We start from the raw sequence: 15,950 nt of genomic DNA on the forward strand, positions 1-15,950 counted from the left end.
GTCACTGAATAACGTCCAGTATAGAATATAAAGTCATGCTGCAGTGGAAACAGAATGAATATTGTCACTCCATCATGAGCTTGGAGGACTGCATCCATACATCTCTGCAATGACTCAAATCACTTATTAATAAAGTCATCTGGAATGGCAAAGAAAGCGTTCCTGCATGATTCCAAGAGTTTATCAAGATTCTTTAGATTCATCTTCAACGCCTCCTCCTTCATCTTACCCCAGAGATGCTCAATAATGTTCATGTCTGGTGAGTGGGCTGGCCAATCCTGAAGCAAATTGACCTTCTATGCTTTCAGGAACTTTGATGTGGAGGCTGAAGTATGAGAAGGAGCGCTATCCTGCTGGAGAATTTGCCCTCTCCTGTGGTTTGTAATGTAATGGGCAGCACAAATGTCTTGATACCTCAGGCTATTGATGTTGCCATCCACTCTGCAGATCTCTTGCACGCCCCCATACTGAATGCAACCCCAAACTATGATTATTCCTTCACCTAACTTGACTGATTTCTATGAGAATCTTGAGTCCATGCGGGTTCCAGTAGGTCTTCTCCAGTAGTTGTGATGATTGGGATGCAGCTCAACAGTTGATTCATCAGAAAAATCAACCTTCTGTGATGATCAACTAGAAGTCAAGTTATTATTTGTTGCTCTTACAACTGGGATCGACGACAAGACTTTTGTCAGGTAGTGTACATAAACCGAATGCAATTTAAAACCATATTACTTAAACATATATTGCTTAATATTTGAAACCCTTTTGTTTTTAAACCACACACATACATTACTTCATTACACAGAACACAAAATCTGTCAAAAATTAACCACACTTCATGATATGCATATGAAAAAGACGACTTTTTATTGTCATCGAACGATACTGTACAATCAGGACTCATTCAGAGGCGCTTGTGGTAACGTGATTTACTCTCTCTTCATGCTGAGAGACACTGTCCGCAAAACAACACAACAAAAATCAACATCAATAAACCATAAGGCTCAATCAAACCCCACTGATAACCGATTTTTAATCACAGGAACACAGCACAGATAAAGTCAATGCAGATTTGATTTTGAGTTAATCATTAACAGCAAATGTGATGGCTTGTTAGTGCATTCGAAAGTGTTCCCAGAAGTGTACTCGTATATTCAATGCACAGAAATATTGGTTGGAACGGACGGCTGTGGGTGGATGAGTGTCTCTCAGCATCCAGACGAATGTAAAAGAGTCATAAACACAGAAGAGCAGCATCTACATCAACTACATGGGTCTGGATTTGTTACTGGCCTCAAGAGTTTGATCAACATTTAGCTCCGTCACCAGTGATGAAAGACCTTCAGGAAAGAAAACAAGACTTTAGTCATTACATTATATGCAGCTGAAGACAAAACGGTCCAGTTGTTAAGTCGTGACGTATAGAAAACTGTTTCCTAGTCCAAGCCTCTACTCATTTGAATGGGGTATATGTTTTTCATCTTGTTTAACGCTTGATCAACTAAATGAATGCTTAAGTCTATTTAATTGACTGTATTTTAATTACATTACAACATAATTAATGTTGAATAAATGATCAAAGTGTATGAAATGCTGTGTTACCGTCAGTATGAGTCTGCACTGTCGCTCCTCCACATCTTCTATATTCTTCCGGCCTCTTTGAGTTTTCCCACCAGATCCTCCACCGTCTCCACTTTGACTCCGGCTTGTCTCGTTGGAGGTTCATCCACCTTTAGCACCTCCAGCCGCGAGCTCACGTCTACACCCAGATCTGCTGGCTTCACCATCGCAATCTTCTTCTTCTTCGCTTTCTACACAGGTTAAAAAAAGCATATCACTACCAATCAGGCATGGGAGGACAATCGGTTTCAAGGTTTACCGTGGTTTGGAAAAGTCAAGATTCTAAAACTTTCTTGTATATCATTCCTATGGTATAAGTCAGACTTTTTTTTCTTTTTTTTTTCAACTATTTCATTTAGTTTATTAGGACTACAGTATCTCCAGCAGAAAAGGAGCCTCCACATCAAAATCTACTGGTCAGATTCAGCAAACATCTGAAAAACAAATAGCTTATAAACCAACATCCATGCATGTTGTAGACCCGAACAGTGCAGTGGCTTTACTTTATATCCACAGAAAAGACAGATAACCAAAGATGCCTTTTCAAGTTGTAGTGAAATCTGTTTTTGAATCTAATAAAGACAGCAGAAGTCAATGATTTATTTTAATTATTTAGCCTGACATGTTTACTGCTCCTAAATATTTTAAATGTTTCATAAAATAAATATATTGTTTTTTAGAAAAAAAGATCTGGTGGTACCTAGAATAGCAAAGTCAAGTAAAGGAGGTCGAACCTTCTCATTTATGGCTCCTAAACTCTGGAATAGCCTTCCTGATTATGTCCGAGGCTCAGACACACTCTCCCAATTCAAAACTAGATTGAAGACCTATCTGTTTAGTAAAGAATACACTCAGTGCATCACTTAGCGGGTTTCCACACAGGTTTCTGCATCTTGTTTATATACACTATGAACAGCAGCTACGCTAATTATTCTCTATATTCTCCATTTCCACTAGGGGATACTCATCCTGAGGCCTACAGACTATGCAGAGTCACTGATTCAGTCCAAGGATCAGCGACAAGATGATCCCAAGGTTTCCATATCCTGGACCAGGCTGTATCTTGAGCGGCTGCTGTGGTGGTCATGGAGGAGTGGAGAGCATGAGACTGATTCCTGTGACGCTCCAGGGACAGACGAGTCTTCGCTAAGGGCCAGCTTCCAGCCTCCGCCGCTGAGACTGTAGCTCTGCACAAGACGTTTGCCCAGCGGAGAAATAGAAATGGTCGTGCCCAACTGAGTCTGGTTTCTCTTAAGTTTTTTTTCTTCACTTTCACCAATTGGTAAAGTTGTTTTCTCTCTCCGCTGTCGCCACTGGCTTGCATGGTTTGGGATCGGTAGAGCTACGCATCGATGGATTTGCTCTTCAGTTTTTAGGCCCTCAGTAGTGATTATTAAACCACACTGAACTGAGCTGAGCTGAACTGAACTGAACTTAAACACTAAATACAGAACTAAACTGTTCCTATTTACTATAATCTTTAATGTGGAGCTGCTTTGACACAATCTACATTGTGAAAGCGCTATACAAATAAAGGTGAATTGGATTGAATATATTGTGTTCAATGGGGAGAAAAGTTGTTGTTTATTACCCAGATATTTAAAAAGAATATATTTTAGAGCAGTAATCACAATACCGTGATATTTTTATCCAAGGATATCATACCATCAGAGTCGTAAGCCGGTCCATGCCTACCACTAATACTTAAGCATGCCATTTTGCGGAGTCAATTATTATTCCTTTTCCTGCTCATCTGTATTTCTTTAACATAAACAACACACACATACAAAAAAACTAAACGATTCACATTCTGATTTTTCACATTTTGAAGAAAAAACTGAAAAAATAATAATTGGATATGAACATGTTTTTAGGATTCTTAACATTTTTGTGAGAACAGAGAAACACTGCACAGCAAAAGTTCAGTGTAAGGACGATTTAAACAAAAACAAAAATCTACTTTTATTCCTGAAGGACACATTCAACTTATTAAAAAAAAGTTACAATTATAACATATAGAATGCTACAAAAATAAAAACTGCTGTTCTTTTAACTGAAATAAAAACAATACAGACAAAATGTACAGTATAATAAATGGACATTAAGAATAATTTAAGAGTGTATTCTGAAGGATCATGTAACACTAAAAAAGTACTGATGCTGAAAAATCAGCTTTGACCCACAGGAAAACATTACATTTTTAGTTTATTCAAATAGAAAAGGCCTATTAAACTATAATATTTCACAACTGTTTTTACTGTATTTTATTAATAAGAAAAATGCAGACTTAGTAAGCATAAGAGACTTCTTATGAAGACAGAATATGTGTATGTATTCTAAACGTGAAAGCAATAATATATATTATATATGCACACATTATAATTTGTTTTATATAATTTCTTTGTGAATGTGACCAAAAATAAAGGTCATGAAGGTATTTTTTTTTATCACAAATGTATTGAGATTAATACATCACCCAACGATTTATTTTGGGTTAAAAAAAATATTTTTATAAAGAAAAAAAAATAGAAATTCAAATTAAAAGTTGTTCAAATGAAGTTTTAAGCAATGCATATTACCAATTAAAAATTAAGTTGACATATTTACATTAAAAATTTTAAAAATACCTTTTTTGGCATAAAAGAAAACAATTATATATATATATATATATATATATATATATATATATATATATATATATATATATATATATATATATATATATATATATAATTTTTTTTTTCAAAATGTATATAATAGATTGATTAAAGCATATTTTTGAATTGAACCTTGTGTTTTGAGCAACTGAATGTAGTGTTTTGTCATTGCTGTACCATGATGTTGGGCAGCGTGGCGTATCTGGGAGTGTTGAGCCGGAGATCAGCGGTCACTACAGCGGGCAATTTGATCTTAATGGTCTCCAATCCACCATCAATTTCTCTCACCACCTTCAGCTTATCAGCTTCAAAAGCCACCTCAGATGCAAAAGTGCCCTAGAAAACCACAGCATAATATTAATCTTTAAACATTTCAGAAAAAGCACATAGATATATATTCCTAACAGTAATAACATCTTCTAAGAGACACAACTCATGGTAAAACACTGGATTGTTTAAATTCTAAACAAAGAAATTTTTTAAAGACCCTTTCTCGAGCAAAGAACTATATACAGTCTCATTTTTCAAATATTTCACAGAGCTATGATATTTTTCACAGTATGTTCTATTATATATTTTTCCTCTAAAGGAAGTCTTGTTTATTTTACTTTTGCTGGAATAAAACTTTTAAGTTCAATATTATTAGCCCCTGAATATTTTTTTTTCAGTTGTCTACAGAATAAACCACCTTGCCTAACCTAGTCAAGCCTTTAAATGTCACTTTAACCCTCCTATCGTGTTCACACCCTTACTTTAGTGTTCCCAGTCAAAAATTGACCGGTCTGTTTTAACTGCTCTTATATTAGCACAAAAATTATTTTTCTCCACCAAATTTTTATTGAACATTCTTTAGCTGTGAACAATGTCTCAAAGAAGTATTTAACATGAATTTACAGAATTAGACATAAAATAACTGCAATGAAAATAAAAACAGGTGCTGAAAATATATTACAAAATGAACAATAGATGACAGAAATCAAAATACTTTGTTTCGTTACTAATAGACTGCTCGCTGAAATAACTATCACAGGGTCTGACCAAAGAAATTGACATTTGAATCCATCTGAATGATTTATCAACCAGCAAAGCACTAACAAAATGCTATGCTTTCCTGTGTTCTGAGTGATTGAATTTTCAGTCCTTCAAGTGTACTAACATAGGGAATAGTGACTGAGGGTATATAAAGTAAGCATGGACACAGAACTAGCACTAGTTATACTTTGGTCATTTTTGAGTAAGATAATATCAGTCTAATATAATAAAATATCTGTTGCTAAGCTACGCTAAAAGTGCTCCTGCTGGACTCAGAGACTGACTGAAAGAAAGAAAGAAAGAAAGAAAGAAAGAAAGAAAGAAAGAGAGAGAGAGAGTGAGTGAGTGAGTGAGTGAGTGAGTGAGTGAGTGAGTGAGTGAGTGAGTGAGTGAGTGAGTGAGTGAGTGAGTGAGTGAGTGAGTGAGTGAGTGAGTGAGTGAGTGAGTGAGTGAGTGAGTGATGTGGGGATGTTTTCTGTCTGGTAAATGAATTTAGCCTGGATACCCATTCATTTCCTATGGCTGTCACTTTTCAACGGGAACACCACAGATGTAACAAGGTTGATTAAACACTCAAAATGCAATGAAAGAGTTGATCATAACTTTTATATGTTCAAATGCATAGTGTGGAGGATATCATAAGGCCTTGAGGCAATCAGATGTAAAACACAATATTTATGAGTGATTCATCGTAGGGCTGCTCAATTTTGGGAAAAATCATAATCACGATTATTTTGGTCATAATTGTAATCACGATTATTCCAAATGATTATTAGTTGAAGTCAAAATGATTAGCGCTCCTGAGAATTTTTTTAAAATAAATATTTCCCAAATGATGTTAACCAGAGCAAGGAATTTTAACAGTATTTCCTCTAATATTTTTCTTCTGGAGAAAGGCTTATTTGTTTTGTTTTGGCTAGAATAAAAGCAAATTTAAATATTTTGAAACCTCTTTTAAGGTCAATATTATTAGCCCCTTTAGGCAATATATTTTTTGATTGTCTGCAGAAGAAACTACTGTTATACATGACTTGCCTAATTACCCTAAGTAAGCCTTTGAATCACACTTTGAATTTGAATGTTTGTATTTAAAAAATATCTTCTAAAATATAATGTACTGTCATCATAGCAAAGATAAAATTAATCGGTTATTAGAAATGAATGATAAAAACTATTATGTTCGGAAGTCTTCCATTAAACAGAAATTGGGGGGGAAAGGTTGCTAATATTCAGAAGGGCTAATAATTCTGACTTTAACTGCGTATATTATTTTCCTCCTTGCAAAGGAAAGAGAAATAAATACAATAAAATAAAAATATGAAACAAACTGTGCTTTTAGCATCTTCGCCGTAAGAAAAACACTTTAGCTACAAAAGTTTTCAGTCAAGAAACATAAAACAGGCGGCAGCTGTGCTCTGTCACTTTAATGGTTTCGCTTTCACGTGTCTTTTGATTCTTAACTCGTTTGTTTATTACAAAATGAGGGTCAATATGAATAATCACTAAACACCGTGTTTTGACACCTATTTGAACATTAAAGCGCTCGCGTTAATTACTTTACATGTGTGTGCTGTGCTCGTCACAATGAGACCAAGTGCAGACCGCATGCTTCTGACTGTCAGCACGCCGCACATACATAAGCATGCGGTCTTTCGTGCTTTTAAGAGCAACAAGTGAGGACAACTGGAAAGGGGGCGGTAAATAATGGAATAATCGTTTATCTCGATTAATGGTTTTTCATAATCGTTAGGAGCCATAATCGAAATCGAAATCGGATTTTCGATTAATTGCACAGCCCTAATTCATTGGTCAAATTTGACCCAAACACAACAGGAAGGTCAAGCTGAACACTAGTATCTTGAATAAAATCTAGTCAAATATTATGTATTGTCATCATGACAAAGATAAAATAAATCAGTTAGACATTTATTATCGAACAAAATGTATAGATGTGCTGAAAATACACCAAATAATTTAGTATAAAGGTGCTGTAATATCCCCAGTAACATGCCAGATTTTTTTCCAATGAGTGTCCTACAAAGAGTTTAACTAAATTAGATGTAATAATTAAGGAGATAACAATCTAAACTGTAATTATTACATTATTTTAAACTATTTTACATAAAATAATGTAAATGATATACCTGTGGCCAGTCCAGTAGAGCTGCAGTCATCTGTCCAGTTTGATTGCAGTCATCATCTATGGCCTATTGAATGTATATTAATATCATCTCATTAGTGTATGTACATTTGTTCATTCATTTTACTTTGGCTTCGTCCCTTTATATATATCAGGGGTCGCCACAGTGGAATGAATCGCCAACTATTCTAACATATGTTTTACGCAGCGGATGCTTTTTTAGCCACAACCCAGCACTGGGAAACACCCATAGACTCTCTCATTCACACACACACAATCATACAATATGGCTGATTTCATTCACTCAATTTACCTATAGCGCATGTGTTTGGACTGTGGGGAAAACTGGAGCACCAGGAGGAAACCCACGCCAACACGAGGAGAACATGCATACTTCGTAAAGAACTGCCATCTGGCCCAACCAGGACTCGAACCAGCGACCTTCTTGCTGTGAGGCGACAGTGCTAACCACTGAACCACTGTTCCTTCCCTAATGCATATATTGTCTTTAAACTGCACAGTAATTAACAGCTTATGAGTGTCATTTACCTGTTTCCCCAGAATAATCAGACTGGCTTCTTCCTTTTTAGCGAGAGCAGCTAAAATCTTGGAGACCTGTAGAGGGCCGAGAGTCTCGTAGTCTTTTCCGGAAACTTCCACATGAATGCCACGGTCTGCTCCCATGGCCAGAGCCGTCCGGATTGTCTCCTGCAAAATAGATAGCACTGTCATTAAATGCGATTTAATATTCTCTCCTAATGTAGGAAAGGAAACGTCAATTTACTTGAGACAATGCCATTTTTAGTTTATTTTACAATTTAATGTACTCCTGTGATAGTAGATAGTCTGACCACAACGACATTGAAAAAAAAAAAAAAAAAAAACTTACAGCTTGATTTTTTTTTTAACTTTCTGCGATACACACTCACTGGCCACTTTATTAGGTACACCTTACTAGTACCGGGTTTGACCACCTTTTGCCTTCAGAACTGCCTTAACCCTTCGTGGCATAGATTCAACAAGGTTCTGGAAATATTCCTCAGAGATTTTGCTCCATATTGACATGATAGCATCATGCAGTTGCTGCAGATTTGTCGGCTGCACATCCATGATGCGAATCTCACGCTCCACCACATCCCAAAGGTGCTCAGTTGGATTTGGATCTGGTGAATGTGGGGGCCATTTGAGTACAGAGAACTCATTGTCATGTTCAAGAAACCAGTCTGAGATGATTTATGCTTTATTACATGGCGGTATCCTCCTGAAAATAGCTGAAGATGGGCACACTGTGGTCAAAAAGAGATGGACATGGTCAGCAACAATACCCAGGTAGGCTGTGGCGTTGACACCATGCTCAGTTGGTACTAATGGGCCCAAAGTGTACCAAGAAGATATCCCCCACACCATTACACCACCAGTCTGAACTGTTGATACAAGGCAGGATGGATCCATGATTTCGTGCTGTTGATGCCAAGTTCTGACCCTAGCATGCAGATTGGTTTGGATAGACTGGAATGATTTTGTAGGGGAGAGCATTTGCATTAAAACTATTATAAACCAATTAAAAGCAAAAGATAAAGTAGAGCAGGGGTCACCAACCTTTTTGAAACGGAGAGCTACTTTTTGGGTATCCATTAATGTGAAGAGCTACCAGTTTGATGCACACTTAAATAACAGATTTGCTCAATTTACTAGTTATGTTATTATTAATAATTAATGATATTCATCTATGTGAAGACACTGATCATGTTAATGATTTCTCACAATAGTTGTCAACAATGATTTAACAAGGAAACTGATAAATATCAATATGCAACATGTCATTTGTCTGAAATAGTTTTTTATATACAGTATAACTTCATGTCATTTTCAGTTTTACACCAATGCAAGTGTGATTTAAAAAGTGTTTTATAGTAAAGTAAAAAAGGTAAAAAAATATATATTAGATGCAGCTTTCTGGTAAGTGGCACTATGATGAGCTATTTTTAGAACAGGCTGGCGGGCAACTCATGTGATCCTCGCGGGCCAGGGCTTGAAATTGCGACCATTTTGGTCGCATATGCGCCGGAAATTTTATCTATGCGATCTTAAAATATATTTGGGAGCATTGCTGCGAGTGCTTAAAATTGTTGTGTGCGACCAGTTTTTACTGCAAAATGTTCACCACATGCGTGGATTCGGGAGACATTCATGCAGAATGCATCTCTAAGCTCTTTGTTTGCACTTGAAACGCGAAACGCAGCGCTCAGGAATGGTTTAAAACAGTTGTCATGTCAACTTGCTGCAGTAAACAAAGCCAAGTCCGTAATGCTTGCCCCGCCTTCGCGCTCTTCTTATTGGCCCACCACTGCTCTAGCACTGAACGGGAATGATTGGTTAATATCAGCTGTCAATCACTCAGTCAGCGCCTGCTGGTTTCGGATGACAGAGAGCTACTACCGCGGAAAACTAAAGCGCTAAAGATGAGAAAGAAGATAACGCGGACAGATTTAGTTTTAGAAACCATGGCATCTACAGTTAAATAATGACACATCTTACTAGTGATCATGTGCTGAATGTTAATCCACCATCTACACTTTTCCAAGAGTAGAACACTTCTGTTGGCTTCAAGTCCACTATAAAAAGTCTGTGGGATGGAGTTTTCAGGTAACGTTAACTGTTTGCCACATCTATCACGAGAGCTTCTGTTTAATCCTTCATATAATTGCCAGATGCTGTCCGCCGTGCAAGGGGCAGCTATATGTCAAATTTAACACCACGTACACCATCGCAAACGGGCTTACACTGAGTAAATTAATATCGCTAACTTACTCATGAAAAGACCGGTATGGCTATTAACATGACGTATGCATATAATAAGTCAAAAGCATCAGTGCAATATCAGACAGCACTTGTGAGAACAGCACAGTTAACGTTATACCGTTAACAGATTCATTCAAGCAGTGCTTGCAGGGCCGGTGAGCGCTCCGTGTATGCTTTGGTCACTCAGTTATGTTATAAAAATCTATTTTCTTGTGATAACGGGATTTCGTTGAGACATATTTTCCTCACGCACGCATATATATATATATATATATATATATATATATATATATATATATATATATATATATTTGCTTGTTAGTTTGATTACTGTTGATTTCAAATACAATAAATCTGTTTGTATAAAACTTGTAGTAACGGTGCTCATAATTGGTGGGTGCGACTAAATTTTGGCTGATGCGCCTCCATTTTTAAAGTAAGGAGCACTGGTGCTACCAAGCAAAAAGGTTAATTTCGAGCCCTGCGGGCTACCTGGTGCCCACAGGCACCATGTTGGTGACTCCTGAAGTAGAGTACATATATAAATGAAGGAGTATATTGTGGAATCACTCGCTGCGATATCGTTGTTAAATCGATATATTGGGCAGCCCTAGTATAAGGGTGAGACTTCGGATCCAGCACTAGGGTCTCTGTTACCTGGACCTGCTGAGGGCCGCAGCTGACGGCCACAACCTCCTTAATCAGCTTCTTCTCCTTGAGTTTGACAGCCTCCTCCACTGCGATCTCACAGAAGGGGTTCATCGAGTGCTTCACACCGTCTGTGACCACTCCAGTGTGGTCAGGCTTGACTCGGATCTGAGAGGGAGAATGGCAAAACAAGAAACACAATGCCATTATATGACTTTTCACACTTATGTGGGTCAGCTCATTATCATGCATAACAACACCGAAGGATAAAGATGGTGACTGAACTGAAGGCTTTGCTCTATTTCTACAGTATCTATGCTTGTGATTTGTGTATTATATCCTACCCAGATCCATTCCAGTACAAAATCATCCCAAACTAAAATGGATTGAATTGTCTGTTTTAGTTTCCAATATCACTCAGCCTTAATGCACAGCGTTGTGTATTTAAAGCGGGTTGTTCACTCAGTTATTTAAAATGTAAATTTACTCGCCATTTACTCTCCCTCAAGTGTTTCCAAACCTTTACGAGTTTCTTACTTCTGTTAAACACACAAGATGTTTTAAAGGAAGTCAAAATCCTGTCCTCATTGACTTTCTTAGTAGAAAAAATAAACAAACAAATACTACGGAAGTAAATGATAAACGGTTTCCAACATTTTACAAAACATCTCCTTTTGTGTTTAACAGAAGATAGAAACTCGGGGTCCAACAAGTAAATGATGACAGATTAGCACCTTTGGGTGAACTGTCCCTTTAACTAACAGGCGATATGTTTGACTTCAGAAGACCTGTTCAAATACTAAGCCAAAGGTAGCATGAAGGACACAGACAGACTCTGATATCATTAAAGCTTCTTTCATAATCTAAGGCGTGCAGACAACACACAATAACCTTTCAGCAACTCAACAGCTGATATCAACATCACATTATACCTCCAAATCAATATCCATATATATTAGGATTATTGGATCATAGATTAGTCTAATCTGCAATTCTATGACCTCCAAACATAAACGCAAGCTTGTATATGTTGAATATACTTGGCTCATACTAAAAAAAAGATTTTCTGCTGCTTGTTTAAATAACTTAAATAAAATGAGCTGAAACAACATTAATCTTGAAGTTTTTTGGGGGTGACAAAATAACATTTTGGTGAACTTTTTACTTTTTACTGGAGTCTGCTGAAGAAAATGATCTTTAAAGAGTAAGATTGGACATTTGACACTGTGCTGATTAACTTGGCTGATCAATATGATCTCACAATCAATAAATAACAACACACACAGCAACCCATTTACTATCTGATTTATTTATAATGGCAACAACCAGAAGAGTACAAGTCTACAGAACAAAGTTGCTGCTTCTAGATAAACAACAACAAAAAAAATAAATAAAAAAATAAAATGCACCTAATTTCTTAAGAAAACTATCATTTACTTTGGTTATTTTTTAATCTTTAACTTTATTTAGTATTAGTTCGTATAGAAGTCAGACAAATTAATGAGTGAAAAGGGATGATATTTTACGGCATTTACTGAACGCAGTGTTTATGACACATTTGGCCACATATACAACCCTGAATACTTAATTAATATTAATTAAAATTACCTTGCATAAAAGCCCTTTGCTTGTGCAATACAGTTTATATCCTGAAAATAAACTTATCCCAGCCACATTTGTACTGTGAGTGTTGATACTGCTTCCCATAAAATTATTATTAAAATACTATAATAAAAAATATGATAATAATAACAATAATTCTTATTAATAATGATTATAACTGCTCTCATTTAATGTCAGCTTGAATTAAAAATAAATAATATACAATATATCAAATAAATATATAACATAACAATAATATATTACTAATAGATTACCCCTTTCTCATTCAATTTTAATAGATTTAACTGAAAAAATGTTCAAAAAATTCAACAGATACACTGTCATACACAGTGCATTGTAGATTCCTTTGAACAAATGAATGAATATATAAATATAAATGAATGAATTATATATATATATATATATATATATATATATATATATATATATATATATATATATATATATATATATATATATATATATATATATATATATACGTGAGCAATTCCATGCAAATGTCATGAAAAATAAAAAATTCTTACCAAAATACGGAAACCATTTCTGGGTTTTTTGTGTTAGCAAGTATTTTAAAGTACTTTAGAAATACTAAAAAAATGCATCTGTCAGTGTTTTCAAAGTATTCTATCTGATTTACCAAAGTCACAAAAGTGGCAATTTCACATCTGTCACATACATAATGAAGAGATGTTACATCCATAACGACACTTTTTACCTCATAAATGTGAAAATATCAAATAAAATAAAATAATAATGTTAACATTTACTTTCTGTTTGAATTTACGTTTTGACATTTTACTGGAAATGTCACATCCAAAATTCTGGAATTGCTCATAAATAGAAAAATTGTGCAATTTTAGGTAGAGAAAACAATAGATGTTAATAGAGGTTTTACAAATAATTTCAACTTTAATATAACCGTGATAACAACTTTATTAAAAGCATAAACTCGATCCAACCGTCTTATTTTAATACTACATAGTATGAATTCCTAAAACATTAGTTCATGTGTAATTGTTTGGATACTTTTTTGGATGTATAATGTTATGTCACACAACCCGTTCAGGTACTTGTTTACAAAACTAACTAACTTAGACAAGTTAGACAACAAAAACAGCTCATATTTTAGACTGCGAGTGTGTATTTGTAAGTAGATTTGCTTGAAAACAACAACTATTAATTACAAAAACAACATTATTAACGCTGACCTTCATCACACAACACTCCTCAAACCCCATTCAACAGAACAGCTGGCGATATGGCGTACAAATTAAGCCAACTAGGTGTTTATTCATAATTAAAAACATCTGATTGAGTTTGCTGGAAGATAATTTGACGTATACCTTGACTGCATAGTCAATGACCCGTTTAACTCCGACCAGAACTCGGGCGCTCATCGTGGATCTTTGCTCTGACGGTTCAGTAGGAAAATCCACCCGGAGCGGTGCTGCTGTGACACCGTTTAGGGCGGGCTTTAATGTACGCCCATTCCGACAGCCAATAGAAATGCGCAGATCATAGAGATGTCAATCAGAAGCTGAGCTTTGGCCAATCAGCGACTCTGAGTGTACCTGCGCTCTGACTAAACCGACTGATTTTGTGTTCCTACACAAGTAGGTTAAAGGTCGCGTGAATCCTGTGACTAAATGCAGGACTGACAGCACCTATAGAGCGCACTATAATTACGAAATACGTATAAATAAGTGATGACAGAAGTGAAATTTGATCTGACTTCGAAACAACCAACAATATTCGCAAAATGAAGCGCTAAACAGCACGTTAAGGACATCTGCTGGTCAGTGAAAGGATACCAGGCAAAAGTAAACACGATATTATAAACATCTTATAGTAATAATGAATTGTAAACGATAATGATGTATTTGTACTTTGTATATCTATTGAAAAAAAATCGGTTTTCTGGATTTTCTATTTGAGGTTTAGTAAATCGTAACATGTTTTATTCAACTGATTTATTGAAGGTAATTCCTGCCTATTTTAAATAAGTCAAATAACGTTAAACCATGGAAATTGAAATGAAAACCAGATTAACAATATAATTATAAAACACCGTTGGCAAAATATCTGCCAATATTTAGTTTCCTCCGGGTGCTTTGGTTTCCCCCACTCAAAAAACGTGTGTGAATTGGGTAGGCTAAAATTGTTCATAGTGTATGTGTGTAAATGAGTGTGTATGGATGTTTCCCAGTGATGGGTTGCAGCTGGAAGGGCATCCGCTGCATTAAACATATGCTGCATAAGTTGGTGGTTAGTTCTGCTGTGGCAACCCCAGATTAATAAAGTCAAAGTCAAAGTCAAAGTCAAAGTCAAAGTCAGCTTTATTGTCAATTCAGCCACATGTACAAGACATACAGAGAATCGAAATTGCGTTACTCTCAGACCCAAGGTGCTTAACATTAATATAAAATATATATATAAAAAATAGTAGGGTTTAAGAAAAAAAGAAAATTTAGAAAATTTACAGTATATACACATTGCACATAAATGTAGTCTAAGAAATATACATATTTTCCTTTGGCTTGGTCCTTTTATTCAACTTATCCTGCATATGTTTGATGCCCTTACAGCCACAACCCAGTAGCCTACTGGGAAACACAACCTCATACTGATTACATAAAGGGACTAAGTCGAAAAGAAAATGAATAAATAAATGAAATTATTTAATTTTCATTTTTATTTTCACCGTGGCAACATATCGTCCTTGGGAAATTGATCAATAAAATACTGATAATATTTATTCATTCATTCATTTTCCTTTGGCTTGGTCCTTTTATTCAACTTATCCTGCATATGTTTGATGCCCTTACAGCCACAACCCAGTAGCCTACTGGGAAACACAACCTCATACTGATTACATTTCTTCCATATTAAAAATTATATTGTAATTTAGACTTTTTATTTTTTGACAATAAAACATAATTTAGTACTTCAGAAGAGTAAAAAAAACGATATGCTGTATCCCAAGGGTGCCCTAACTTCAGGAGAGTTCCTAATCAAACACACCTAGCTTATCAAGCCCTTATTACAGTGGTCACCAAACTTGTTCCTGGAGGGCCGGTGTCCTGCAGATTTTACCTCCAACCCTAATCAAACACATCTGAACTAGCTAATCAAGGTTTTACTAGGTATACTTGAAACATTCAGGCAGGTGTGTTGAGGCAAGTTGGAGCTAAACCCTGCAGGGACCGAGATTATTAGATATACTAGAACAGGGGTGGGAAAACTCAGTCCTGAGGGCCGGTGTCTTGCACAGTTTAGTTCCAACACTAATCAAACACACCTGAACAAGCTAATCAGTGTCTTCAACATCACTAGAAATCTATAAGCATGTGTTTGATTAGAGTTGGAACTAAACTGTGCAGGAGACTGCCCCTCCAGGACTGAGTTTGCCCACCACTGTACTAGAA

The 15,950-nt window shown here is 35.8% G+C and overlaps 2 protein-coding genes across 4 annotated transcripts in view; both read right to left on the reverse strand.

Annotated features, from left to right (window-relative positions):
- Nucleotides 1-13,951, reverse strand: part of etfb (electron transfer flavoprotein subunit beta) — a 458,646-nt gene extending 444,695 nt beyond the window's left edge. Inside the window, 7 exon segments of one of the 2 annotated variants that reach the window (NM_212998.2) lie at nt 854-1,343; nt 1,606-1,814; nt 4,458-4,616; nt 7,457-7,519; nt 8,002-8,160; nt 10,912-11,070; nt 13,869-13,938. In NM_212998.2, coding sequence (NP_998163.1) covers nt 1,644-1,814; nt 4,458-4,616; nt 7,457-7,519; nt 8,002-8,160; nt 10,912-11,070; nt 13,869-13,922 — 765 coding nt within the window. In that variant the 5' untranslated portion in view covers nt 13,923-13,938 and the 3' untranslated portion in view covers nt 854-1,343; nt 1,606-1,643. 2 annotated transcript variants of the gene reach the window in all.
- lim2.5 (lens intrinsic membrane protein 2.5) overlaps nt 1-15,950 on the reverse strand; it is a 425,704-nt gene that overhangs the window by 47,104 nt on the left and 362,650 nt on the right. The window lies entirely within an intron of this gene.

The sequence above is a fragment of the Danio rerio genome, chromosome 16, assembly GCF_052040795.2.
Source record: "Danio rerio strain M-AB ecotype USA chromosome 16, GRCz13ab, whole genome shotgun sequence".
In the NCBI taxonomy this organism is placed as follows: Eukaryota; Metazoa; Chordata; class Actinopteri; order Cypriniformes; family Danionidae; genus Danio; species Danio rerio.